The sequence below is a fragment of the Auxenochlorella protothecoides genome (assembly GCF_000733215.1).
Source record: "Auxenochlorella protothecoides strain 0710 unplaced genomic scaffold scaffold17, whole genome shotgun sequence".
NCBI classification, from domain to species: Eukaryota; Viridiplantae; Chlorophyta; class Trebouxiophyceae; order Chlorellales; family Chlorellaceae; genus Auxenochlorella; species Auxenochlorella protothecoides.
This window is the reverse complement of record NW_011934486.1, coordinates 29,841-56,587: the sequence shown is the minus strand read 5'-3', so window position 1 is coordinate 56,587 and position 26,747 is coordinate 29,841. Positions and strand designations below refer to the sequence as shown.

At 64.7% G+C, this 26,747-nt stretch overlaps 9 protein-coding genes across 9 annotated transcripts in view; 3 read left to right on the top strand and 6 right to left on the bottom strand.

Annotated features, from left to right (window-relative positions):
* Positions 1-810, bottom strand: part of F751_1592 (Actin-related protein 7) — a gene marked incomplete at both ends in the record, with an annotated part of 2,617 nt that extends 1,807 nt beyond the window's left edge. Inside the window, 3 exons of the mRNA XM_011403967.1 lie at positions 67-318; positions 499-627; positions 733-810. Of these exons, the coding sequence (XP_011402269.1) occupies positions 67-318; positions 499-627; positions 733-810 (459 nt within the window). The remainder of the gene's footprint in view (positions 1-66; positions 319-498; positions 628-732) is intronic.
* A 580-nt stretch (positions 811-1,390) lies between these two features.
* On the bottom strand, positions 1,391-2,934 carry F751_1591 (Nudix hydrolase 8; the record flags this gene model as incomplete). The annotated part of the gene is made up of 5 exons (XM_011403966.1): positions 1,391-1,648; positions 1,871-1,970; positions 2,116-2,191; positions 2,396-2,570; positions 2,686-2,934. The coding sequence occupies 5 exons, from the start codon at positions 2,932-2,934 to the stop codon at positions 1,391-1,393; spliced, it is 858 nt and encodes a 285-aa protein (XP_011402268.1).
* A 396-nt stretch (positions 2,935-3,330) lies between these two features.
* On the top strand, positions 3,331-5,821 carry F751_1590 (Lysine-specific demethylase 5C; the record flags this gene model as incomplete). The annotated part of the gene is made up of 6 exons (XM_011403965.1): positions 3,331-3,368; positions 3,632-4,013; positions 4,128-4,242; positions 4,399-4,484; positions 5,364-5,547; positions 5,703-5,821. 6 exons carry the CDS (start codon positions 3,331-3,333, stop codon positions 5,819-5,821), a joined length of 924 nt encoding a protein of 307 aa, XP_011402267.1.
* A 267-nt stretch (positions 5,822-6,088) lies between these two features.
* Positions 6,089-15,436, top strand: F751_1589 (Lysine-specific demethylase 5B; the record flags this gene model as incomplete). Its single annotated transcript, XM_011403964.1, has 22 exons — positions 6,089-6,145; positions 6,318-6,503; positions 6,786-7,232; positions 7,398-7,533; positions 7,720-7,934; positions 8,103-8,178; positions 8,534-8,757; positions 8,859-9,013; positions 9,195-10,003; positions 10,177-10,349; positions 10,553-10,953; positions 11,138-11,221; positions 11,516-11,742; positions 11,950-12,084; positions 12,211-12,338; positions 12,530-12,632; positions 12,849-12,964; positions 13,378-13,452; positions 13,627-13,735; positions 13,897-14,007; positions 14,169-14,338; positions 14,564-15,436. 22 exons carry the CDS (start codon positions 6,089-6,091, stop codon positions 15,434-15,436), a joined length of 5,010 nt encoding a protein of 1,669 aa, XP_011402266.1.
* A 626-nt stretch (positions 15,437-16,062) lies between these two features.
* On the bottom strand, positions 16,063-16,494 carry F751_1588 (RNA polymerase sigma factor SigA; the record flags this gene model as incomplete). Its single annotated transcript, XM_011403963.1, has 1 exon — positions 16,063-16,494. One exon carries the CDS (start codon positions 16,492-16,494, stop codon positions 16,063-16,065), a length of 432 nt encoding a protein of 143 aa, XP_011402265.1.
* A 1,631-nt stretch (positions 16,495-18,125) lies between these two features.
* Positions 18,126-19,407, bottom strand: F751_1587 (Uridylate kinase; the record flags this gene model as incomplete). Its single annotated transcript, XM_011403962.1, has 3 exons — positions 18,126-18,247; positions 18,451-19,061; positions 19,391-19,407. 3 exons carry the CDS (start codon positions 19,405-19,407, stop codon positions 18,126-18,128), a joined length of 750 nt encoding a protein of 249 aa, XP_011402264.1.
* A 551-nt stretch (positions 19,408-19,958) lies between these two features.
* Positions 19,959-24,964, top strand: F751_1586 (Splicing factor 3B subunit 1; the record flags this gene model as incomplete). The annotated part of the gene is made up of 8 exons (XM_011403961.1): positions 19,959-20,107; positions 20,249-20,318; positions 20,587-21,165; positions 21,313-22,138; positions 22,396-23,144; positions 23,367-23,861; positions 24,094-24,648; positions 24,806-24,964. 8 exons carry the CDS (start codon positions 19,959-19,961, stop codon positions 24,962-24,964), a joined length of 3,582 nt encoding a protein of 1,193 aa, XP_011402263.1.
* On the bottom strand, positions 24,931-25,185 carry F751_1585 (hypothetical protein; the record flags this gene model as incomplete). Its single annotated transcript, XM_011403960.1, has 1 exon — positions 24,931-25,185. One exon carries the CDS (start codon positions 25,183-25,185, stop codon positions 24,931-24,933), a length of 255 nt encoding a protein of 84 aa, XP_011402262.1.
* Positions 25,186-25,265: 80 nt separating this feature from the next.
* F751_1584 (26S protease regulatory subunit 7) overlaps positions 25,266-26,747 on the bottom strand; it is a gene marked incomplete at both ends in the record, with an annotated part of 3,458 nt that continues 1,976 nt past the window's right edge. Inside the window, 4 exons of the mRNA XM_011403959.1 lie at positions 25,266-25,461; positions 25,689-26,026; positions 26,266-26,372; positions 26,573-26,709. Coding sequence (XP_011402261.1) covers positions 25,266-25,461; positions 25,689-26,026; positions 26,266-26,372; positions 26,573-26,709 — 778 coding nt within the window. The remainder of the gene's footprint in view (positions 25,462-25,688; positions 26,027-26,265; positions 26,373-26,572; positions 26,710-26,747) is intronic.

Below are 26,747 nucleotides of genomic sequence, written 5' to 3'. Positions count from 1 at the left end.
CTGAGACAGGGAGGGGGTGGCAGCTGCCCACAGCCTCCATTCCTTTCCCAGTTGAAGATACCCCACCTCCCTCTCCCTCCCAAGAATACCCAGCCAGCCACCGATCCACGCGCCTGTCTTGTCCAGGCCGTAGTCCACCACCAGGCCCGAGGTCTTGCCGGCGGCATAGAGGGACAGCACCCCCTGGTCTGCGACAAACAGCCCACGCACGCCCAGGCCCTCAAAGGCAAGCTGGCACAGGCGCTCGCGGTCGGAGCGGGAGGAAAGCACGGGGTCCGCCACCAGCAGCTGGCCCTCCTGCTCTGGGGCCCAGCCAAGCTGCGGCGTGTGTGTTGTGGGTGCGATGGATGGTGGGCGGCCAGGGGAAGGGCAGCCTAGGGAGCAAGCCAGAAGGTTGCCACCCACTGAGCACCCCGGCAGGCATGGAAAGGAACCATAAGGGCCTGTGCATGCTTTGTATTCCTACCCCCTGCGGGGCTGCTCCTCCGCCCCACTCACCTCCTCAAACAGGGTGTAATGGAGCAGGGTCTCCAGGCCCTCCCAGTCCGTCACCACCCCAGCGTGCATGGGGTGCACCAGCTTTTCAACGACCGTCACACGTGAGTCCTGGACCGTGCAGGGCAGGACCTGGAGGCGATGGAGGAGGGGGGGTGGGGATGGCTAGCTTTCGCTTACAGGCACCCCTGAACAGCGTGCCCGCCTCACCCATCTCATGCATGGATGCCCTCGTACCACGCTGGGCTCGGTGTCGCTGGGGTACCCCACAGACCGCCCGGCCTTGATGGCGTGGCTGCCCAAGTCCACCACCATGGGCGAGGCCATGGCCCCGAGGGGTCGTGGTGCAGAGCAGGGTGCAGCACCTTGTGCCCGGGATTGGGACTCGGGATCTCCAACGATTACAAAATCGTAATGAGATAGCTACTTTTAGAATTATTAATATTCAGATAGAGTTCCGGAAGTGCAAGTAGCAGGACGCCAGAGTGATCGAGTGTCGAAACGTTTGAATAGCACGAGGCCCTGGACTGTATGAAGCTCCAATCTTGCTGGAATGCATGCGACGAGGCGTTTTGTTGATCACTCATGCACTGCCTTCACCGTGCCTGGACATAATGAAGGGGACTGCTGCCCAGGGCAGGCGATCCAGGGCGCGCGCATGCCCGACATGCCGTCTGCCCACTGCAATCTACAGCGAGAACAGGCAGTAGCTGCCAGTCATACAAACTCTGCTGGAAGGAGCGACATGCTTGCGACATCGAGCTGTAGGGCATCTGTTGATGCCCTCCTTATGCAGCAAATGCATTGGCTGCATAGTGGCCCTCATTGTCAAACTCTCTGAAATGATGCAACACCCTTGTCAATGCTGCTTGATTACAACCCGCCGACACCTCCCTCATTTGACCAGGCCCAGCCATGCGTCTTCGTCCCTGCCGCCACTCAGGCTCTGCTCCCCAAACATGAGGAGGTCTTGCGTGGCTTTGAACCCTGACTGGACTCTCCGGGCCCAGAGTCCCCGGTAACTTCCGTCCAGGTACGCCAGGCAGGAGTTCATGAGACGCAGGTTGAGGGGGGTGTGGGTGGGGAGCGCGACGTAGTCATCCAAAGGCATCCAGGCAGCGCACTCCAGCTCGGCGGCCTGAAAGCTGACCTTCTGCTCGTTGGCGGGGGTGGATCAGAGGCAGGGCTGACACGAGATGTTGGCCGTGGCGAGCACGGGGTTCACTCATCACAGCGATGGTGCACCTGAAGCAGGCACGGCGGCTGCTGGGCGTCGCTTCAAACAGCACATGCCCGCAAAGGCTGCAAGTGAGCATCCCGAACCCTGCCCATCAGCCAAACTGCCGGGCACACCATGCCTCCCGGCATCACTCACCTCCTGGCCTGGCTCCGGCTTCAGGGCCATCAGGAAAAACATGTCGCTCTTGCCAAAGGCGACGCCATGCGCCTGGCGCATGGCCAGCACTGCGTCAAACCTGTCGGTTCCAAGCAGCGAGGGCAGGTCGTCTGTGCCTGTGCCTGCTGTGCAACATTCCACCACTGCCGTCGTTTATCAAAGCCCCCAGGAGGTGACTCCCCTCCAAGCTGGAACATGTGACCAATGGTGCTTGGGAAACGTACTTGGCCTTGATACCGGTCTCCTCACCGACCTCCCTCTCAGCAGCTTCGGTGATGTCCTCGCCAGCAATCACGAGTCCTGTCAGGAGGTATCGGCAGGGCTGGTGAGTGAGAGCATCAGGAACCCACTGGCACAGCTAAGGACCTACGTGTAGACAGAATTCATCAATAGTGGATGTGCAATCCGGTCTCAAGCTCCAAACTCACAGTGCATGGAAAGTTTGCAGCACATCCTCTCCCCAACCCTGTCGTTCCTCTGCACCAGCATCCCCCTTCATCGGACCTGTGGGCAGCTTCCAGACGCCCTTTCCTCGTAGCGGGCCCAGTCTCTCCTGGACCACCAGCACCTCCCGCTTTTCATTCACCACAAAAGCCCCTACCCCCACTTGATGGGAGGCATTGGGCGGGAGGGGGGAGGGGACATCCCTGGGTAGCCAGCAGGTCAGCATGACATACTCCTGGGAGGCAAGGATTCGGGGATGGTGGACATCATATGCATAATATATCTCTGACTCCAGCCGTGCAGCAGTTGGTGATGGGGTGTTTGCATTATCCTCCGCCAACCCCCCGCACCTTCTCAGCATGGTGGAACTCGAAGCCGGCATCCACGGCGTGCCCGATGCAGTGGGCGTGGGTGGGCGGCAGCCGCATCCACACGCCCTTGACCCCGGCCCCCCTCCACGCGGCCATGGAGACCTGCAGCGCCTCGGTGAAGGTGGCGGGGCTCTGTGGGATTGACTCCGGGTCCAGGATTATGCCATCGTATGCATCGTGGCGGCCGGCCAGGAGGCCACAGGACACCTCCGTCCCTGCAGCCGCCATGCTCGAGCTGCTCTCCACCAGTCTGGGTGCAGATGAGAAGCCGAGCGCCGGATGAGGCCTAGAGGTGGCTGGGAAGGGAGGACAGGGGGAAGGCATTGGTGCCGGCAAGCCACATGCGGATTGACAAAAGGGTCTCCGCAGGGCAGTGACCTAGGGGCGGAGCCCGTGCATCGCCCTCGGTGACAACCACCAGCCCACCTGGCCAGATGATTTTCCGTGGGGATGCTCCGATCGATCGGAGCAGGACTGAACGCAGGGCAGCGAGTCGCGCGCAGGCCATGCAAGCTGGCCCTGTGCAGGGTCACAGGAACCCTACCAGCCTTGCGGCGCGCCTGCGAGGTCTCATGCACGGACACAACTCGTCCTGTGAGCACAAATTCACGCTACAAGCTTACAATGAGTATTCTGCTTGCTCGTCCTGCCCGTGCCCTCAGGTAGGTTGTGTTTTGGTTTCGGCGCCCATGCGATGAGTTCACGCCGGGACCCCGACTCCGCGCCCTTGTTCGCCCCCTTCAGATGCACCCCACCCTTAGGAGTGTGGGCCCACATTACCAGGGATGTGCACAATATGAGTTGCACCTAGCATCAGTTTACATCCTAAAACCATGCGATGATGGAGGAGAGGGGCTGAGATGGGGCAATTGTCTGACAGGGGGGTGGGGTCCCCCCTCCCCCCTGCCCCTGTCTTCCACCCCAGTCCTGAGGAGTGGACGGACCCGGCAGCCTACATCGCCTCTGTTGTCCGCCCTTTGACGGAGGGGCTGGTGGGCCTGGCCAAGATCCGGCCTCCGGCGTGCTGGCCACGGGCTCCGCCCATCGACCCTGCCAGCCTTCAACTGTGCTCCCAGCTGCAGGCTGTGGCCCGCCTCCAGCACAAGACCACTGAAGGTGTTGCCCGGATTTGGAGGGACAGCTACGCCGACTTCTGTTTGGCCAGGGGCCAGAGGCCAGGGCGCAACCCTGTGGTGGCGGGGCACGAGGTGGACCTCCATGACCTCTTCACGCGAGTGACTGCTGCCGGCGGTTGGAACTCTGTGGAGCAAGACTGCCGCTGGGGCGAGATAGCAGCTTGTTTAGAGGTGCGGGAGGGGGTGAGGGATGCCCCGACGGACGCCATCATCGGGGCGCACACCTGCCCGCCACGACCTCTCGACCCTCCCGATGACCCCATGGTGGCATTCCTGATACCATAGATTGATGCATCCCTGGGAGTCCCGGCTCTCGGCCTGCGCTCGGCCTACGAAAACCTCCTGCTGGCCTACGAGAACGTCACTCTCCGCGGGGACGAGGGCGACGCCTGCCTTCGCGGTACGCCGAGACATCGACGGGTGATGCAGTTGGGCTGTTGGATGCATTGTGCAGGGCATGGGAATCGCAGATGATGCTCATGCTGGTCACGGAGGGCATTCCGGGCGTGGCTGGGTCGGGAGTCACCACGGTCGGCCGTTTCCCGTGCAGTTGCAGGCCTTGACGATGGCTCGGATGCAGAGGACGCGCATGGCGTAGAGAACGACGGTGGCGGTGAGATCGATGCCACAGCAGCAGCAGAGGTACTGGGTGCCCTGCTTGGAACCACGCCGGCGAGTGGAGCGAAGGCTGTCGGCACCAAGAAAATCATCAGCGCGGGGGTGAGTGTCAGTCGGGGTGTTGGCAAATTGTAACCTTGACATGGTAATTCTGGTATCGCCCAATCGTCTCAGGGCGAGGCTGTGCCATCGACCCTCATCCCCGCTCGAGGTTCACAGGAGGCGGTGGAGGAGCCCTCGCCTAGTCCATCGCTCTCGGCTGACACATCGGGAGGGAAGGTCCCGCAGAACATCTTCACCATGGTTTGTGAGGCTTGCAGAGGGGGCCATGCGGAGGATCGCATTATCCTCTGCGACCGATGCGACAAGGGCTGGCATCTGCAGTGCCTCGAGCCCCCACTCTCCAGTGTCCCGGTGGGTGACTGGATATGCCCCAGTTGCATCCTCGAAGGTGACGTTGGGTTTTTGAGAATAACTTAAGGGAGGCGAACATGTTATCTCGCGACATTTCGGGCACCCTGATGTCGCGTTTGCGCCCTGATGTCCGGGTTGGCATGCGGAGGGTTGACGCGCGCGCGGAATCCCGGCCGCCCGACACGTAGGGCAGGCCCCTGATCGCTGAGCGCCAACTTGGGCCCCCCTATGGGTCAGCAACGGTGAGTCTCATACTTCACCCACTTGACCATCTCTCAAAGTCATCCAACAGAGGTCTCCAAAAGTGCTTTCAAAGCTGGGAAATCCTTGACTCTGCTCGAGTTTGAGGCTGCCGCCAGAAAGTTTGAAGCAGCCTGGTTCGGCCGGGGCGGGAAGCAGGTGAGGCTGCTCTCTGCAGGCCCCATGCCAGCATGGATCGTGTGCAGAATTCATCCTCCTACGCTCACCAACGCCCTACCACGCTCACAGGAGCGCCCACCCCACGAGGTCGAGGCTGCGTTCTGGGGGATTGTGGAGGGGGGCACCGAGCGAGTGGAGGTCCTGCATGGCAGCACCGACCCCACGGCCCTGTCCCAGGAGGCAAGCGACCTTAGGACCCTCTGCGACCTTGGCCCAGGCTCAATCCTGGCATGCATGGACGAGGCTGAACGGGGTGAGGAGGAGTGGATTCCTGCCGGGTGTCTGCCACTGGATGGGGCTGGAGGGTCCACAGCGATGGCCTCGCTTTTGCTTGGGCAGGAAGTTCCAGCACATATCGATCGACGGTGTGGCGTGTAACCCACTTGACTCCACCCTCACATCCCACAGCAACGCTGGCTCCAAGGCTGGAGGCCGGCATGGTCTTCTCCTCCTCCTGCTGGTCTGCCCACCCAGACCTCCTGTACTCCCTCTCGTACCTCAAGTCGGGGGCGCCCAAGATCTGGTGAGGCGCGGGTTGTTGCGGGCAGGGGTTGCCTGCGTTCTCCTGGAAGCCAGTGGTGAGAACTCGCGGCTGGTCGTTTGTGCACTTCCCAGGCTACTTCAGGATCCTCTCGGCCTCTCATCACTCATAATCCTCGACAAAGCCCTGCCTCGCTCGCCTTGCCAGGTACGGAGTCCCCGCCGCCGCCGCGGGCGCGTTTGAGGAGGCCTTCCGGGCGCTGCAGCCGGCGGCCTGCGCCTGCTGCCCGGGGCTGGTGGACGCCGCGCTGTGCATGCCCAGCCCCCGTCAGCTCGTCGCACGCGGCGTGCCCGTGGCGCGCCTCACCCAGGTCTGGCAGTCAGCGCCTGCAAGAGAGGGGTGTTCATCCTGAACGGGCTTGGTCTGTTGCAAGGGGTGGGTGCGGCAGAGCCAGGATGCACAGGCAATCCATTGTGGATTGCCGTGCCCCCTCCAGCTGCCCCGACGTCTACACACCCTCCTCCTGCCACTCACCCTGTCAGGACCCCGGCGAGGTGGTGGTCACCCTCCCCATGGCATACGCGGCCTCTCTGTCCTGCGGCACCAACCTGTCCGAGACCGCGGCCCTTGCCACGCCCGACAGCCTGCGCTACGCCGCGGCGCGGCTGCAGCGCTGCCGCCGCCTGCGCCGGCCCACCTCCTGGCCCCACGAGCTGGTCCTGCTCAAGGTGTGTGTGTCGGCATCCTGCCGCGGGAGCGGGAAATTTGAGATTGCTGTGCTTCTTTGTGGGACGTTCATTTCTTTGGGAGGACCAGGGGATTGGACCCCGGTGGTGCAGCTTGGAAGGGACCAGTGCGCTTTCAGTGTTGGGGTCGCGGATCTGCAGCAATGCAGGGGCACCTCAAGCTCCCGGCCATCAGCAAGGTCGGACCAGCAGCCCAGGGATGCGTCTGTGGGCCATCGTTACAAAGCACACACGTACCCCACCCCCCAAAACAAAATCCATCAGTGGGCGGAGGACCCCGCACTGCCCGCCAGCGCCTGCCCCTGGCTGGCGCGGGAGCTGCGCCGCTGCATTGACGACGATCTGGCCACGCGGTTGGCGGTGTGGGCGGCAGGCACGACCGACTCGCGCCGCGCGGAGGGCGAGGCGGCCCGCTGCGCGCTGTGCGGCGCGCACTGCACGCTGAGCGCGCTGGAGTGCCCGCGCTGCGCACCCGGACGCCAGGTCTGCGCCGCGCACGTCGCCGCGCTGTGCGAGTGCGAGCCGGCGCGGCTGCGGCTGGCCTTCCGCCACACGACGCGCGAGCTGGAGGGGGTGGTGGGGCGCGTCGCCGGACGCGCAGCGGACGAGGGTAATGGGGCTGTCGAAGCGGGGTTCGCGGGCGCCGACGCGGCACAGAGCGGCGAGGACACTGCCGCGCAGGAGGAGGGCGAGGGGGAGGAGGACGACCTGGTCGGCCTGGCGGGTTTCATGACCGAGCTGGCCGGGGCAGCGGGCGGCGGACGGGAGGGGGGGTGCCCAGACCCTGCATCTGCGTCGACTGCCAGTACCCCTGCTCCCCCGCCCACGATACCCACGCCCTCGCTGGCGCCCCCCGGCGCGGCCGCGGCGCTGCAGGAGCGCCTCGCCCGGCTGGGCGAGGCGCACGCGCTCTGGCGCGAGCGCTGCGAGGCGACGCTGGCCCGGGGAGGACGGCTGGCCGCTGATCTGGATGAGCTGCTGGAGGAGGGGAAGCAGTACGCCTGGGGCGCAGGTGGGCGTGTGTGGAGTTTTTTAGGGGGGGGCGAAGGAAAGTACAGGGGCTGGAGAGGGCTGAGGCGAAAGAACGCGAAGTGGGAAGTTTCCGGGGAGGCTGTGCACTGAGGCCTCCATTTTCATCTCCAATAGCCTATAATCATCTGATTCTACAAACAGAATCACCCACAAAATCATCTTACAGTGGACGACGAGAACGGCGTGGAGGCCACGTTCGTGCACCTCCGAGAAGCGGCGGCGTACCTGGCCAGGGTCGAGGCCGCGCTGGCCTCCCGCCCGGCGGCGGAGGAGCTGGAGGGCATCCTGGGGCTGGACCCGCCACCCCTGGCCGCCGCGCCTGGCCTGGAGCGGCTGCAGGAGCTGGGGGAGCGGGCGCGAGAGTGGCGTGCGCGCACGCAGGTTGGGGGTGGGGTGGAGGGCCGGGCGGTGAGGTGCCGGGTGCTGTCGTCGCTTTGCGAAAGCAAAAGTGTGCATTGGCGCTGGGATCATGAGCCAGTAATTCCCGCTGCCCATGTCGTTTCGTGCTTACCCCAACCTCTCATCCCTCGGGTGGCCCCTTTCCTGCAGGCGGCCATGGCTGCTCGCGGCAGCATGGAGATGAAGGACATGGAGGCGCTCATCTCCGATGGCGCCGCCATTTCAGGTTGGGAAAGGTGGATGGCGGGTTGGAGGGCAGGGCAGGCCCGGCTTGGAGCTCTGCAGCAATGCCGGCTACCTGCAATGCACTGCACGAGGGTTAAATGCTGTGGCATATCTGCCAGACCAGAGCCCTGTCGAGCATTCAGAGGGTTGATCGCAGGCGCTAGGCGCAATTCTTCTCTCCCCATTGCCCGCTCCTCCCAACCCTGTTCCCCACTAACGCATACGTGCACCAGTGATCATGCCCGAGGTGCGCCTGCTGCGGGAGCGCCTGGCTGCTGCCCGGAAGCTGGGCGAGTCCATCCGCACCGCTCTGCCGGGGCTGGCGGGCGGCCCCCGCCGCCGCAAGGGCGAGGCAGAGACGACGCTGGAGGGGCTGCAGGCGCTGCGCGCCGCCGCGGTGACCTTGCGCTGTGACGTCCCCTTCTACCCCGTGCTCTGCTTCGCCCTTGACCGGCTGGAGGCGTGGGCGGGGCGGGTGAAGCAGCTGCTGGGCATGCGGGCGCCGCTGGCGGACCTGCGAGCACTGATTGAGGAGAGCAGGGAGCTCCCGGCCGCCATGCCCGAGGTGGAGACCGTCGAGGTGAGGAAGGAACGGGGTCTGGGGTATTTGTCTGTTGCCGGACTCTTCAAACCCATCACCTCCTCATTCCCTGCTCATTCTCCCGCACTCTCCTGCTCCAGTCGCTCATCGCCAAGGGCCTGGCCTGGCAGTCGAGCATGCATGCCCTGGTGGCCGCGCGCGCGCCCCTGAAGAGGATGCGGGACGCCCTGCACGCCGGGCTGCGCCTCCCGGTGGAGCTGCCGGAGGTGGAGGAGCTGCGCGGCATCATCCGCAGGTGATGGGGCTGCTGTGGGACTCCTTGTCTCGGTGCTCTGCCAGGTCGCCGTCGGTCCACCTGGTTTGGTTTTGCTGCGTCTGGACATGGCGGTTTCGCACTCTGCATCTCAGCGCTGCACACCCCTGTATACACTCGTAACCCCCCCCCCATCCTGCCCCAACCCCCTATCTACTCACAGGCGGGAGTGGGAGGACGCGGCCCGGCGCGCCCTCAACAATCGCAACTCCCTGCACGCCCTGCACGAGGTGGACGGCCAGGCCGAGGACGTGGGCGCCGGGGACTGCGAGCTGGCCGTGCGCCTGCGGGAAAAGATCGCCGCGGCCGAGGCCTGGGACCGGGAGGCCGCGGCCTTCCTGGAAGCGGCCCAGGCGCCCGGTCTCGGCGAAGACCAGCGCCCCGACCGCGGCCCCCTGGCGGCCATGGTAGAGCGGGGCAGCGCGCTGGGAGTCAAGCTGGAAAGGGGGAGCGCGCTGCAGGGTGCGCTCCTGGCGGCGGAGGGCTGGCTGGCACGGGCGCGGCGCTGGCTGCCAGAACCTGCTGGAGAGAGCAGAGGAGGCGCCACGGCGGGGGGGAAAACACCTGGCAAAGCGGAGGCCGAGTCCGTGGCGGAGAAGGAGGGCTCTCCTGCTCCCGCTGAGGCCAGCGCCGGGGAGCAGGGCGATGCAGCGCCCGAGGCAATCACGGCTGGTGCAGGTGCAGACATGCCGCTCGATGGCTCGGCTCCTGCGCCGTCTGCCGACGACGAGGCCGTGACGCAGGCCCAGCCTGGAAGCATGGGTGCAACGATGGAGGAGGCAGCACCGCCCTCCACCGCAAACAGCGGCAGGCGCAGCAGCAAGCGGTCGAGTGGTGACGGGGCTGGCGCCCACGCTGGGCCCCGGTCGCCGGTCGGGGCGGTGGAAGGCGGCCGCATGCCCACCCTGGCCACCATCCGCGGCCTGCTGGCGGAGTACGAGGGCCTGCTCATCCGGGCAGATGAGGCAAAGGGTACGTAGGGGAGTTTGGGTTTTGGTGGGTTGAGTTTTGGCCCATGTGCATGCCATGTCACCAAGAGAGCCACTCAAGGGCTTCTTCTCTCACATGCCGCGCTGGTTTGAAACACCGCCCGGCGCACGTCGAGGACACCTCCATTTCGTGAACACCGCATACCCTCTCGGCAGGCCTGGCGGCGCTGCAGCAGCATGCGGAGGCGTGGCTGCAGGCGGCCTGGCCCATGCTGCAGTTGGAAAGCGTGGGCGACGCCCAGCTGGAGGAGCTGCAGGCCCTGCTGGCCGCCGGCGCGGGCGTCCATGTGGAGATGGAGGAGCGGGATCACTTGTTGGCCCAGGCCAAGGTACGCAGCGGAGTTGGGGGGGGTATTGTGAGTGGAGGGAGACGGCGATCAGGTGGGCGCAAATCTTCACCGCGTGCGACGGCAGCAGAGCTGGCACCCTATGCTCTGGGTCTTGAGGCGCAGGACGATTGCGCACAGTCGAGTGCACGCAAGGTTAGGGCTACCTGACCATCAATCCCATCACTCTCCCTCCCTGAAAGCAGGGGCTGATCTGGAATCGACAGGCGCGAGAGGTGCTGGCCCGCCTGCAGTCAACAGAGCGTGGTGCTGAGCACAGCAGTGGCGGCAATGCCGACGTGGATGAATTCCATCTCCCAACCACCCTCGGGCAGGCCCCCTTGGACGAGAGGGTGCGGTCTTCTGCAGATGCCAGCACATCGGCGCCAAGTGCCGATGAGCCGCCCTCCCTGCCGGGCAAGACCTCAAGCGTGGAAAGGCCGGCGGCGATGGCACCAAACGTGCACAGCGAGGGCCCTTGCGAGCCTGGAGCTGAGACAGACCTCAGCAATGCCGGTCAGTATGTAAAGCCCGAACCAATGCAGGGCGATGCCGACGCAGCATCTGGAGACGGTGTCGGCCCACCCGAGGCGCTGCCGGCAGCCAGGTGAGTGTCCGGCGGGTCCCTGTTCAGGATTGTGCGGGAGCCCGGTGTCATCGCAAGATGGCAGTGAGAGTGCACACCGTGTGCCGAGCTCCGGCAATTCACAAAGGTCCAGTACATACAGCTGGTGGCGCAGTGCAATGTTGAGCCACCACCAGCATCCACTAATCCACTGCCTCCCTCCCAGGGTCCCACTCGAGGTAGGGGTGGCACTGATGCAGGGTGCCGCTGACATCCCGGTTGAACAGAATCTCTTCTCTGAGCTCGAAAGGTGAGGCGGGGCTCTGGCGCCTGTGTGGCACATAATGAGCATGTGTCAGCTTTGGCACGCCCAGGAAATTAGCAGGGGTCAAACCCAGGTACACCTCTACGCTGCTGACCCTTTACTTATACAGTGCGCCTTCCTCTACCCAACCAGCCGATCTTCACATGCAATGTTACCTGCATCTTGCCCTTTGCCAGCCATAGCCCCACCTCTCCAATGGGCCCCTTCTCCCATGCTTACCCTCTTGCACCGCCCACGCTACCCCAACCCCAGCACCCACCTGTCCTCCACCCCCGCCAGGCACGTCAATGTGGGGCTGCGGTGGCAGGAGCAGGCGCAGGCCGTGCTCGCCATCGGGCGCCCGGGGTCCGGCGACGCGGCCCCGGTCGAGGCGGGCGCCCTGCAGCGGATGCTGGCCGAGGGCGCGGGGCTCGGCTTCCTCCAGGCCCACCTCGTTGAGCTGGAGGCCGTGCTGCGAGACCATCAGGCCTGGGAGGGCAGGGTGCTGGCCCTGCGTGATGCCTGCGGTAGGTTTTTCTTTGTCTTTGGGGGGGTGGGGTGGGGTGGAAGAGGTGTGCAGAGCTGCATTGCCTGCTGGAGTACAGAGACAAAGCTTGGGTGGGGTGGCTGATTGGATCTAGCCACATGGGGGCTCGAATGTGCGTTCGAGTGGCACAGACCTGCCGCATCCCGCGTCCCACCGAGGAGCATCCAACCTTCTAAAAACCTCCCAGGCAATTCACGCCCCTGCCATGCCGACCTGGCCAAGCTCGGGGATGAGGCGGCGGCGTCCCCGGTGACATCCCTCCTGCGGCGCCACATCGAAGCCGCCGTCCTGGCAGCTGGCAAGTGGAGCGCCGGGTGGTTTGGTCTGATGGCTTGATGAGGCAGCTACCTGCCCCTACGGCTGTGTGCGTGTGGTGCCCAGGAGGGATGGGAGTCATTTGCGAAAATCCCCTCGCCCCATCCTCGCACCCCATGCTCTCGCTTGCCAGATGATTGGGTGGCTCGGTGCCGGAGGAGCACTGTGAAACGGAACTCGGTCCTGACCCTGGCCAGCACCTTTGAAACCATTGGCAGCAGTGTGGATGCCGCCGTGGAGCAGTTTGAGAGGCGCCTTGAGGTACTGGTGTGGGCGGTGTGCCTGGGAGCGGTGTGTTGGGGTGGAGAGGAGGGGAATTGGAGGGCTGCCTGACATCGCAGAAGCGAATATCTCATACAGTCCAGGGCCCGGACTCTGCAAGGGCATGCCCAAGGCCCACGTCCCTACCCCCCCGCCGCTCATCTCGCTCTCTTTTCCATCGTTTCCTCCAGCTCGAGAAGCAGCTGGTGGCCACGGGCGGCGCAGAGCCTGAGGGGAGTGACGAGGGGGGCGAGCTGTATTGCCTGTGCCAGCAGACCTACGAGGCGGACACCAGTGAGTGGGAATGCCGAGCGTGGTTGTGCGGCGGCACACTGTTTCCCTAAGTTTGGGGTGCTTGGGGGTTGTTATGCAATGTTCCATGCCACTTGCTGCCAGAGCACAGTATGAACACGGCGAATGACCCTCAGGGGGGCGATCCGGCCCTGTAATATGCAGGTGCTTGGCTCCCATGTAGCACCCCTGACCCTTTTCGCCCCTCCTCCCTTCCAGGCATGATCATGTGCGACTCGTGTGGGGAGTGGTTCCACATGCGCTGCGTCGGCATCTCCCAGACCCAGGCCAAGGTGACCAAGAAGTACACCTGCCCCGTCTGCGCCGCCGTGCGGGTGAGTGAGGGGGCCTCTGGTCTGGAAAAGTCGCCCTGTGTGGAGCGCGGCTGCATGTTTGCAGGTCGTGCTACAAGATCCAGCGCCAGCAATAATGGCTGGGGCACATGGGAAGTTGTTTCTTTACATCATGAGCTCCTGAGGCGCATCACCCTGCAGTACAACGGCGAGCCCCTGCAAGCCGCCCTGGCCAAGCTGAAGAAGACGCGGCGGCCGACCCGAGCCGGGCTGGGCGCTTTTCTTGAACAGGCAAGTGGTGGCTGAAAGGCCAAATGGTCTCTCGCGCATGCATGAGGGAGCACAGGCGGCTCTCTGGCATCCCCTCGCCTTGGCACGGTAACACACCAGGGCCAGCTTCACACTTGCAACACACATGAACTCATGGAGGTCACTCCACTCCTCCTCCCCTCCAGGCTCGCGGCCTGCCAGTGTCCTTGGCGGAGGAGGAAGATCTCGAAAAGGTGTTGGTCAAGTTTGACCGCTGGGCGGTGAGTGGTGCTTGGAGGGAGCCAGGATGAAGCGGGGTGGATGCATGGCACATGAGATGATGCCGCCGTGTGCATTGCCTCCAGCTCCTCTGCGACTGCTGCTGTGATCCCGTTGTACAGCCGCCCACGACCCTTCCCCCGCATTACTTCCCCACTCAAAACTCTGCCTCGCAGACGGCCACCAATCGCGCCGTGGAGGTGCATGCCGCCTCGCGCCTGGTGGAGACGGGGGGCCAGATCCTCCCCTTGTCTGAGGGCATGCTGCACCAGCTGTGCAAGTCGGGTGAGCCAGGGGAAGGGGCAGCAGACGGGGCAGCAGAAGGTTGTCAGTGGCAGGCAACAGGGCATGGGGCTACATCGGATAATTTGGCCGACGAGCACTCGCTGCCCCTCGGGCGTGAGGCCTCAGAAATCTCCATCATCCCCTCACTCTCTCAACCGCAGCTCTGGCCATGGAGCTGGATGCCTCCGAGTTTGCGGAGCGCATCCTGAGCCTGCTGCGCTGCAACCGCTGGCGCACCCAAGTGGAGGCGCTGTGGAGCGCGAGCAGCGCAGGTGAGGAAGGAACGGCATCGGCACTGCGGCAGGCAGGACAGCCCTGGACTTCAATGGACCCAGATGATTTTTTCTTGCGCTGAATGTACTACGCTGCAGCGCCACCTACGCTCGGCAATGTACATCATGCCAACCCCTCGTCCCACCCGTGTATCGAGCAGAGAAACCAACGATGGAAGCTGCGACCAGGCTCCTGGCGGAGGCCGCGCGCTGCGGCGTGGTCTCCGAGACCGACATCGTGGGGTTCAGGCTCGCGGCGGCAGCCGCGCAGTGCAGGGACTGGCAGCGCCGAGCCAAGGCCGTGCTCGCCCACCTCCAGCCGTCGAGCCCGGTGCGTTTGCGGTCGGGAAGGGGGATGGGAATGCCGTGCAGGTTGCTTGATGGGGCGTGCAAGGATGGGATTTACATGATGGCAGGGGCAGTGGTGTAGAGGCGAGTGTGATAGGGATGCTGGAGAAGAATCCTCCAGGCATGCATGTCACCATCAAGATCCTTTCTCCGGGCAGCCCACCTGTTGGACCCCTCCACTCTTCTATTCCCGTCCGTCACCCGTCAGGCCGAGGGCTTTGAGGCTGCTGCGGCCGCCGCCGCGGCCCTCACCCTGGAGGCGGAGCGCCTGCCGCTGGGCGTGCCTGGCGAGGCGGAGGACCTGGCGGAGCGCGGCAAGCTGTACTGCCTGTGCCGCGCGCCGTACGACGAGCAGCGCCCCATGCTGGGCTGCGATCACTGCTCCGACTGGTACCACTACGAGTGCGTGGGCCTGCCCGGCCCGGCAGGCGAGGAGGGCGCCGGCGCCGAGGCGGTGCCGGAGGACTTCCGCTGCCCCTCCTGCGCCCTGCGCGCGGGGGTGACCTACCCCGCCTTCCACGGCCTGCCCCCGCGCTCCGTGGAGGCCCTGCGCCTTGCAGCGCTTGGCCTGGGCGGGGGTCAAGGTAAGGGAGACGGCCAAGGTGCTGCTGCAGCGGCGGAGGGGGATGTAGCCGCCGCCTGGCAGGCAGCCATGGCGGCTGCGCTCGCGGGCGGTGGCGAGGCGGACGCCGCGCTGGGCCCGGGCATGCGCGAGATGCTGGCCGCCTGCCCGCCGGGGCTGGCGGGCGCCATGTTCGGCGGCTGCTGGCCGGGCAGTGTGGCCGCGGCGGGCGGCGAGGTCGACGCAGCGGAGCCGGCCGCCAAGCGGCCGCGCTCGGACTCTGGGGTGCAGGGGGATCTCGGCGCCCTCGGGCCCAGCAGCGACGCAGGCGGGCCCTCGGCCACGGTGGAGCTGAGTGCCGGCACGCAGGACCCTGAACTGGCAGATGGGTGTGCCCGGAACGCCGAGCAGGGAAGCATGAGCGCCATCCCTCTGCAGGAAGCGGGGCCGGCCGGCACCGACACCCAGGATACAACCAGCATGCCTGTCCCCGTCCCAGAAGCGCCTCGCAAGCTGTGACCCTCGCACCCAGAGAACCCTTTGCTGTGCACTGTGCCCTTGCGCACTGTTACCTCCGCATTCTTTTCCTCGATGCTCACACCTGTCATCGGCGAACCTGAACTGCAATCCCCTGGCTGGATGACTGCCATGAAGCTCACCGCCAGTTTGACAACGGATTCGTCCGCTCTGTCCCAGTCTTGCCGGTCAGCGCTGCCCAGAGTGCAGTGGTTGTTATTCGCGGTCTGAGCCTGTGCAGGGTGATCATGGAGATGTCTGCACAGCACTTTAAGCTCCCTTTCATGAGCCAATCCCCAGCCAGACAGCCATCATACACTCGACTCACCACCGACACACAGAAGAGACGTCAAGTTGAGGTCTGTACGAGGGTTGAACAACGAGGGTAGAGACAACTGCCTGTTGGACCTGACGCTGGTATCACCATCTCACTCTGACACGTGTTCACTGGGAATGAAATGTTTACATCAGTGCATCTGCCTGCGGGGAGGAATAAATACACGGGATCAAGTCTGTCTGTCTTCTCGACGAGAGCAGCATCACAGAGTACTCAGTGAAAGATGTTGGAGGGTCGAGCTATAAAATCTCGGGCCCGGGGGCCCTCGAATGGTTCTATCATCGCATCCTACTCAGTGCTGGTCTGCAACCATGTTTCTGCGCAGCTTTTCAATGGCTGCTGTGTGGAGCTGGTGGGTGCGGTTGGCCGACACGCCCATCCACCGCCCCAGCTCCTGCCAGGTCATGCCGGGCCCACCCTCCTCGAGCATGCCGTGTCGCGCCAGCACCACCGCACACTCAGCGGGGGGCAGGTGCGCCAGCTGGCTGCGCAGGGAGATGCCCTGCAGCTCCCTGACAGCCTGGGAGCTGGGGTCAAGGCCCTGAGCCTGCACCTCTTCTTTGACCCAGGAGTCCTCCTCGCCCTGCCCCGCCTGCTCTAGGGAGGCCGCCGCCTGGGCGTCAGCTCGGAGCTCAACGATGCTCTGCTCTGGCAACTGCATGACCTCTGCCACCTCGGCCACGGTGGGGGGCCGACCCAGCTGCGTCTCCAGCGCCCAGCTCATCGACCGCAGCTGCAGCGAGGGGGTTCGGTATGAGATGATTAAAATTGCTTGGATGGGTTTACTTCCCACCCTCATGGACTCCCGTGACACCATTCCATACGTCATTGCAGTTCCCACTCAAGAAGCCTCGCCTTTTTTATCTGGATCAGGCGGCTAGATGGCAGGTAGATGGAGCGAGACAAGGACTGCGCGGCCCTTTCCAGGTGGCGATGCAGCACAGGGATGGCAAAGGTTGCGAAGGCATGACCCTTCTCTGGGTCGAATCCTCGGGCAGCCCTGTGGAGCGCCACCATGCCCTCAGCATACAAATCCTGCAGATACACGGGAGAAGATCGTAACAATCTTTACAAAAAGAAGACTGGCGTGCACCTGGTGCGAGCAGATTGCGGAGCATATGCCAGATAACATGATGGGGTGTAGCACACATAGCACGCTGCTCTGCCCCACCGCACACCCTTGCTCACCTCAGCGTGCACACTGTAATGCCTCAAACGCTTGGCCACCAGGTATATCAGCCGAACATTCCGTGTGACCAGGACCTGCTCTGCCAGCTGTGCTTCACGCAGCAGCGCACCGTGTGGGCTGGCATCCTCTTGGCCGTCCAAGGAGCCATCCAGGAGATGCCTTGCTGCCTGGATGCATTCGCCTAATTGTCGCTCCTCCTCCAAGCTGAGTCGTGGGAGGTGCTGCGTGATTGGTGTGATGGTGAGTGTAGTGAGGAAGTGCAGAATGGCTTTGCTTTCAGTGCCTCACCAGGCCTGAGTGCAGACAATCCCCAGCATCCCTCATCCAATCCCTGCCAACTCATACCTCCTTTCCATCGCCTGGGGTGGAGAGCTGCAGGTTGGATGTGAAGTGGGAGCCTCCGGACGAGCGCGTTGGGCGGCTCCTCGCGAGCCGCTGCGGCTGTCGACGACCAAAGGGTTTGGTGGATGGCGTCCAGCCGGGGGAAGTGGACAATGCGCGCCCGGAAGCAGATCTTGGCACCTTTCCGCTGCTGCGTTTGGCAACGCTCAAACGTGGGGCGCCGAAGGACCGCTCCAAGCTGGCTAACCGGGCCATCAGGGCATCCCGTGGACACGTCGCAGCGAGGCCTGCCGCCTTCACATCGACTTCCGCGATGCCAGTACTCGACATGGGCCGCACCGACGCCCTAGCTCGCCTCGTTGTGCCAGATCTATGTAAGGCCAGATATCTAAAAGGACATGACGGAGCGGTGGCAAATGCCGTGCGTGTTGCGGGCCCGGTATATGTGGCCAGCAGCGTTTTCATGTGGAGCCCAACGACCTGGGCCATGCAGAGTTTCAGTCGTGATGTGCAGTATTCTGTAACTAGAATATGCTGATTAAATGTATATTCCTCCCCTCGCGGTTTCGATATGATGCAAGACCACCGAGTACGTGGGTCTCCTCGAAGCTTCAGCCGAATCCTGGGGATTTGTGGACGACAATAAATCACGGGAAATCTTGATGAGCTGGTGCCAAGACTTTGGTAACCCCGTGCCCTAGGTCCCCCCGCTGCGCACTGTGTCCCTCTCAGATTTACACAACACTGACCGCTTCCACTGTTTTGAGTACACTATCTCTAGGTTTGATACAGCAGGCCCAGCCACGGTGGGGCCTGATCGCCCCTCACGCGGTGGGTGCCGGCTGGGCCTGCTCCTGCCTGCTGCTCGAGATGACCGTGCCCACGCTCCAGTCCCCCAGCAGGGCTTGGAGCATCGTCCCCGGTGTGGTTAGGTTGAAGACCACCACTGCAGCAGGGGAACGGAGGTGGAGTTGGGAGAGGGGTGGGGGGGAGAATCGGCGGGAAACACGGACTTGGAGCTGCAGCACACGATCTTGGTTCTCATTGATCGTCTCATGCGCAGCCGACAAACCCATTCACCCCCACCCCATACTACACCACCGTCTCATGATGACCCACCCTCTCTACCCTCACCCCTTCCCACCCTACCTGGGATGTCGTTCTCCTTGCACAACGTGATGGCCGTGCCATCCATCACCGCCAGCGAGGCATGCAGCACCTCCTGGAAGGTGAGGCTGCGGTGCAACGTGGCGCCCGCGTGGTGCGCTGGATCGCAGTCGTACACGCCGTCCACTTTCGTGGCTTTAAGGAACGCGCCCGCGCCGATCTCCGCGGCGCGCAGCGCTGCCGCGGTGTCGGTGGTGAAGAAAGGGTTCCCCGTTCCCGCACCGAAGATGACCACGCGGCCACGCTCCAGGTGGCGCATCGCCCGACGCCGGATGTAGGGCTCTGCAATCTCCCGCATCTCGATGGCCGTCTGCACGCGGGTGGGCACGCCCTCCGCCTCCAGCGCGCTCTGCAGGCACACCGCGTTCATCACCGTGGCCAGCATGCCCACGTAGTCGGCGCTGGCGCGGTCCAGCCCGGGCCAGCGCCCTACGCCACGGAAGAAGTTGCCGCCGCCGACGACCACCGCCACCTGCACGCCGGCCGCGACGGCCGCCGCCACATCGCGCGCGATGCCGGAGAGGATGGCCGGGTCCACGCCGTAGCCGGCAGGGCCCTGCAGCGCCTCCCCGCTGATCTTCAGCATCACACGCCTTGAGGGTTGGGGGGGAATAGGGGTTTGAGTGGGAAGGGGTGTCAGAGGTGGGAGCAGGCTAAGTGGTGCGGAGTGCCGGGTTTGTGATGATGAAGCAAGTCTGGGCCGCCTGAGAGAAGGACAGTAACTGCTCTGTACCCTGGGCATTGCGAGCTTTTTAGCTCCAGGACCAGGTTTATATCACAACCCCTTCCCTCACCTACTCCACGCCCCCAAATCAACGTCCGAGGGGCCCCTCCTGCTACTCACGGACTGGCTAGGCCTTGTGGGCCGGCCTGTGGGGCTGCATGGGCTTGTACATGCCAGGCACCTTGCCGGCCTGCAGACCCTCTAGGTACACACATCTCTCGAGACATATTGCTCCATACAGGCTTGGGCGCTCCGTACGACGCGCTGTGTGGCCCTGCTGGGGAGCAGCCGTTCTGGGCAGAGCGCCTGGCTCCGACACATACACCGCCGGGCTGCGGTGCAGTGCGACACAGCGACATCTTGGGGCTGCTGGTATCGGGGATTGTATTAAATATTAATGCAACATGCGCATCGTCGCATGCGCCGTCAAACCATCGACGGGGAGGAGGGCTCCCACGCGCGCGACCGTCTCCCCACGGCCTTTCGCTATCCGGCCTCCTTTCTTACACTCCAGCAAGCTCCTCCTGCCCGTCCCTGAGCGCGCGGATGTCGGGTGTCTGCCCTTCTCTTCACCTTTGAGTCCTTTTGCTTCACCAATTGCCAATTTACGGTGCGGCAGTCCCCAGCACGGCCTCACTGACCAGGGCTTGGCTGCTGGAGGCCCCTTCTCTTTGGCCCGATTCCCAGCCAGCGATCTCCTGATACGTCTGCCTGCATCGGGCCTGCCTCCCCAGGCCGGGACCTCGTGTCCGCGGAGCCGTAGTACATGACGAACGAGGAGCCAGTGCCCCTGCACGGCAAGGCTGTGTTCGATGCAGACCTCTATGGCGGAGCAGAGGGCGGAAACGGCTACACGGCCTCAATCGCCATGGAGGAGGAGGATGAACAGGACGATAGGGAGCGTCTGGTGGCCGGGTGAGTGGCCTGCGGTCAGTGTGGAGGGGTTGCAGGGGCTGGGCGCGCGACCGTGAACTCCACTGCTGTCCCGTCTGTGGGTCGTGGTGTGCACCCGGTGGGCCCTCTTTACAGCCAGTGTTCACATCTTCTTGTTAACAGGAAGCTGGCGTCATATACGGCCCCGAAATCGGTGCTGAACGACATCCCCGTGTCCGACGATGGTGATCAGGTACGGAGTGACTGTGTGTGCGGATGGGTCGATCATCACAAGGGCTGGCCTTAAACTGCACCAATATGTTGCAGGCCGGGTCTTCCGATGTATTGGGTGCGTCGCTGGCGCGGCGACTGGGTTTAGGGGAGCCCAGCGACACGCACAGAGGATGTCACGGCGGTGGGCCCCCCTCCTCTGGTTTGTATTCCATTGAAGGCTGCGACGCTGAGCCACCCACCTGCCTCACCATCACTCACGCCCCCCTCCCCTCCGACCCCCAAAGCAGGCTGGGTCCTTTGGCGGCTCCAACCGCATCGTGGACCGGGAGAGTGAGTACTCTCGCCGCCGGCTCAACCGCATCATTTCCCCCGACCGCAACGACGCCTTTAATATGGGCGACCAGACCCCCGACGCGCGGGTCCGCACCTACGCCGACGTCATGCGCGAGGCGCAGCTGGCGCGGGAGCAGGACAACACGCTGCGCAACATCGAGCTGAAGCGGCGCGCGGAGGAGGACGCCGCGGCGCTTGCGGCGCTGGACGCCGTGCCCACCAAGGCCTCGGGCCTGGCGCCGCCAGTCGCTGCGTCAGCCGCCACCGCGCCGGCGTCCAGCGCGGGCAAGCGCAGCCGGTGGGACGCGGGCGACGCCGCCGCGCGACCCGCCGCGTCCAAGTGGGACGCGGTGGAGGCGACGCCCAGCGCGCCGGCGGACGCGTGGGGCGCTACCCCGGCGCCCGGCGCGTCCAAGTGGGACGCGGGCGAGGCCACTCCCGGCGCGGGCGCACGGCGCAATCGCTGGGATGCCACGCCCGCCGACGAGGCGGCGGGAGGGAAGCGCAGCCGGTGGGACGCCACGCCCGCCGCGGTGGCGGGCGGGGTTACACCCGCCTACGGCGCCACCCCCGGCTACGGCACGGGCGCCACCCCCCTTGGCGCGGCGGGGCTGGAGACGCCCGCCTGGGGCGGGGAGGGGGCGCCCGGGGCGGGCGCGGGCGTGCCAATGACCCCGGAGCTGTACCACGCGCTCAAGGTGGAGCGCGAGACGGAGGCGCGCAACCGCCCGCTGAGCGACGCCGACCTGGACGCGCTGCTGCCCGGCGCTGGCGACGGGTACCGTGTGCTGGAGGCGCCGCCCGGGTACGAGCCTATCCGGACCCCGGCGCGCAAGCTGGCGGCGACACCCACGCCCTACGGCGGCACCCCGCTCTATGGCATCCCCGAGGAGGACCGGGGCCAGGCCTTTGACGTGCCCATCGCCCTGGAGGGCCTGCCCGACCTCAAGCCCGAGGACCAGCAGTACTTTGGCAAGCTGCTGCAGGAGGTGGACGACGGCGAGCTGAGCGTGGAGGAGGCCAAGGAGCGGCGCATCATGAAGCTCCTGCTCAAGGTCAAGAACGGGACGCCGCCGCAGCGCAAGTCGGCGCTGCGGGCGCTGACCGACAAGGCGCGCGACTTTGGCGCGGGCGCGCTGTTCAACCAGATCCTGCCCCTGCTCATGTCGCCCACGCTGGAGGACCAGGAGCGCCACCTGCTGGTCAAAGTCATCGACCGCGTGCTGTTCAAGCTGGACGACCTGGTGCGCCCCTTTGTGCACAAGATCCTGGTGGTCATCGAGCCGCTTCTGATCGACGAGGACTACTACGCGCGCGTGGAGGGGCGCGAGATCATCGCCAACCTGGCCAAAGCTGCGGGGCTGGCCTCCATGATCGCCGCCATGCGCCCCGACATCGACAACGTGGACGAGTACGTGCGCAACACCACCGCCCGCGCCTTCTCCGTCGTCGCCAGCGCCCTGGGGATACCCACGCTGTTGCCTTTCTTGAAGGCTGTCTGCCAGAGTGAGGAAATTTGAGGGAGTTGGCATGGGGTTATTGATTTTTTTATTGAGACCCCCCCCCCCCAAGTCGGGCCACTCAATGGTTGAAGGGATGCAGGAGCAGTGCGGCCGCCCTGTGCGCATTCCTTGCCTGCCATTCGAGAGGACCATCCCCCTCGCACCTTTACAACCCGGTGTGCCCCACGTCTTTGAATACGCACCCTGCACCTCTTGAATCCACCCCCCCCTTCACACACACAAAATCACCCTCCCTCCCAGGCAAGAAGTCGTGGCAGGCGCGGCACACGGGCATCAAGATCGTGCAGCAGATCAGCATCCTCATGGGCTGCGCTGTACTGCCCCACCTGCGCGCCCTGGTGGACATCGTCAAGGGCGGGCTGGCCGACGAGAACCAGAAGGTGAAGACCATCACCGCGCTCACCGTCTCCGCGCTGGCGGAGGCGGCCGCGCCCTACGGCATCGAGTCCTTCGACGATGTGCTGGAGCCGCTGTGGAAGGGCATCCGCCTGCTGCGCGGCAAGGTGCTGGCAGCCTACCTCAAGGCCATCGGCTTCATCATCCCCCTCATGGACGCCATGTACGCCAACTACTACACGCGGGAGGTGATGGTGGTGCTGCTCCGCGAGTTCGCCACGCCCGACGAGGAGATGAAGAAGATCGTGCTGCGCGTGGTCAAGCAGTGCGTGGCGACCGAGGGCGTGGAGCCCGACTACATCCGCACCGAGGTGCTGCCGGAGTTCTTCAAGCACTTTTGGGTGCGGCGCATGGCCCTGGACCGCCGCAACTACCGCGTGCTGGTGGAGACCACGGTGGCCATTGCGGAGCGCGTGGGCTGCGCGGAGATAGTGGGGCGGGTGGTGGAGGACCTGAAGGACGAGTCGGAGCCGTACCGGAAGATGGTGATGGAGACGGTGGACAAGGTGATCGCGTCCCTGGGCACCGCCGACATCGGCGCAGCCCTGGAGGAGCAGCTCTTTGACGGCGTGCTCTACGCCTTCCAGGAACAGGTGTGGGGGGTGGGGGTATGGGCGTCTAGGGGGGGGGTAATGGGGGATGGTGGGGGCACAGTGGGTGGTGGTGTGACCTGGAGCGCTGGGCACAGAGGACAGAACACAAAAGAGGGGCCCGGGGCATTGTACAGCGCGCACCTGCCCCTGACCGTCCCACACAAGTCTTCAGACACACATGGTCCAGTCGACCCACACACCAAACACCAACACCTCCCGCAGGTGGCTGACGAGAGCCCCGTGGTCCTCAACGGCTTCGGCACGGTGGTGAATGCGCTGGGCACCCGTGCCAAGCCCTACCTGCCCCAGATCGCGGGCGTGATCAAATGGCGGCTGAACAACAAGTCGGCCAAGATCCGGCAGCAGGCCGCCGACCTGATCGCGCGCTGCGCGCCCGTCATGAAGCGCTGCGACCAGGAGGGCCTGCTGGCCCACCTGGGCGTGGTGCTGTACGAGAACCTGGGGGAGGAGTACCCCGACGTGCTGGGGTCGGTGCTGGGCGCGCTCAAGGCCATCGTCAACGTCATCGGCATGACGCGCATGACGCCGCCCATCAAGGACCTGCTCCCGCGCCTGACCCCCATCCTGAAGAACCGGCACGAGAAGGTGCAGGAGAACTGCATCGACCTGGTGGGGCGCATCGCCGACCGCGGCGCAGAGTTCGTCCCCGCCCGCGAGTGGATGCGCATCTGCTTCGAGCTCCTCGACATGCTCAGGGTGGGTTGAGTGTGTGTGTTGGGTGGGTGGGGGGTTGGGGGGAAGACTTGCAGGGGTCCGGGGAGGGGGTCCAGGGTGATTCAGCTTGCGAGGGCTCGAGAATAGAGGGCAGGACCTGCCGGGTCGGGTCCGTGTCTCATGATCAAATCACGGAAAAGCAGTTCCTCTAAAACCCCCCACCCCCCACCCCCCACCCACCTCGACCCACCCACCCACCCACCAACCCTGCCAGGCGTTCAAGAAGGCCATCCGCCGCGCGGCGGTCAACACGTTTGGCTACATCGCCAAGGCCATCGGGCCCCAGGACGTGCTGGTCACGCTGCTGAACAACCTCAAGGTGCAGGAGCGGCAGTCCCGCGTCTGCACCACCGTGGCCATCGCTATCGTGGCGGAGACCTGCGCGCCCTTCACCGTGCTGCCCGCGCTGATGAACGAGTACCGCGTGCCGGAGCTGAACGTGCAGAATGGGGTGCTGAAGAGCCTGAGCTTCCTGTTCGAGTACATCGGGGAGATGGGCAAGGACTACATCTACGCCGTGACGCCCCTGCTGGAGGACGCGCTGACCGACCGCGACCTGGTGCACCGCCAGACCGCGGCCTTTGTCATCCAGCACATGAGCCTGGGGGTGACGGGGCTGGGGTGCGAAGACGCGCTGCTCCACCTCCTCAACCTGGTCTGGCCCAACGTGTTTGAGACCTCGCCACACATCGTCCAGGCCGTGACCGGGGCCATCGACGGCTGCCGCTGCGCCCTGGGGCCCGCCACCATCCTCAACTTCCTCCTCCAGGTGTGGGCGGGGCGGGGTGCCGGGGTGGACCGGGCCGGGGATGTCGCAGGCCTGCTGGCTGGCCGCAGAGCCGCTGCAGGTTGATGTGTCGGAGAACGATCGCAGTGACACAATCCAGATCCCAGGCAAACACACCCGAAACCGACCACCCCGACAGGGCCTGTTCCACCCGGCGCGCAAGGTGCGGGAGGTGTACTGGCGGCACTACAACAACCTGTACATCGGGTCCCAGGACGCCCTCACCGCCTTCTACCCGCGCATGGAGGACGAGGGCATCAACACCTACGCCCGCGCCGAGTTGGACGTGTTCATCTGATGCGCAGGGGGAGCGAGCTCCTGCTCTCGACTTTGGTTCTCCTGAGGGAAGATGGGGGAAGTCAGCGTACCTTCCCGGGGTCTAGTCCCCCTCCCCCCTGCTGCTGCTGCTGTCCCTTGCCAATGTGCCATGCGACCCATGTTACAAATCGCTGAGGACCAGGGGTGAGGAGGGAAAGGGGCAGCGCCGCACACACAAGCCCAATGCCAGCGGGAGTGCATGCTCCGGCGCCGGCCGGGCAGCGTCCGAGGCCTCCCGGACCCGCTCCCCGCCACCCCTCCTCCCGAACAAACCACCCCGCTCAGTTGTAGACCATGTAGGAGGGCGTGGCCGAGAACTTCTGGTAGCCCTTGATGACCTTGTTCACGGCGTCCAGGAAGTCCTTCTCCGTCACCGTCTTGCGCCGCGAGCGGATGGCATACATCCCCGCCTCTGTGCAGACGGAGCGAATGTCGGCGCCCGTGGAGTTGGGGCACAGCCGCGCCAGCAGCTCCCACCTGTCGATGTCGAGTGGGGAGCGAGGAGAGGTTCAACAGAGCGGTCTGGATGAGAGGGCTGCCCCTTGCGCAGCGCAGGGTCGCCACCCATCTTCTGGCCCGACGAAAGACCCTCCGCTCCCTCCAGAAAGACCCTCCGTTCCCTCCAGAAGGACCCTCCGGTTCCCTCCAGACATTCCCCGCCCCCTGCGCTCCCCCACGCCACGACCACATGACTCCAAACCCACCGGATGTCGCGCTCGACGCTCATGGCACGGGTGTGGATGCGGAAGATCTGGCTGCGGGACTCCAGGTCCGGCAGGCCAAACTCCACCTTGCGGTCCAGGCGCCCAGGTCGCAGCAGGGCCGGGTCCAGGGTGTCGGGCCTGTTGGTGGCCATGAGCACCTTGATGTTCCCCCGCGCGTCGAAGCCGTCCAGCTGGTTGACGATCTCCAGCATGGTCCGCTGGACCTCGTTGTCGCCGCCTGCGCCGTCCTCAAAGCGCGCGCCGCCGATGGCGTCCACCTCGTCGAAGAAGATGATGCACGCCTTCTTGCTGCGCGCCATCTGGAACAGCTCGCGCACCTGATCGTGTTTCGAGGCAGGTGTGGGGGAGGGTTTTGGTGAGGGATGGGAATGGGCGCCAAAGCTCCAACCAGCCAGGGCAGCACGGGAGTCAGGGTGCCCAAAGGGAATGCACTGCAGGAAGTAAGCGCCTGTTGTGAGCACCCCTGTGTGCAGATGCCTGCAAGAGTCGGCCGGTGAAACCAACACCATGAGCTTCTGCCAGGGCGCTCTCCCAACCCCCATTCTGTTCGACTCACCATGCGGGCGCCCTCGCCGACGTACTTCTGCACCAGCTCGGACCCGATGACTCGGATGAAGCAGGCGTCGGTGCGGTTGGCCACCGCCCGAGCCAGCAGCGTCTTGCCTGCGAGGCAAAAGGAGGATGGGCCTTGGGAATGAGTCATGCTCGGGAGGGGCATACGATCTGGAGTGGTGCTTATTGGTCGAGTGGCGCTCCAAGCCACATTTCCTAACACTGCAAGCCTCTTGCAGCACCTTCCTCCCGTCTCCTAGATTGAGTATTCGCCCTCCCTCTAGATACAAGGAACAATCCCGCCTCGGCACCTGTGCCAGGGGGCCCATAGCAGAGCACGCCCTTGGGCGGGTCGATCCCGAGTGCCACAAACTTCTCGGGGTGGAGCATGGGGATCTCCACCACCTCCCGCATGCGGTCGATTTGCTCCTTGCAGCCGCCGATGTCGCTGCAGATGGGGGGTTGCGGGTATGGTCGGTTGGGGGG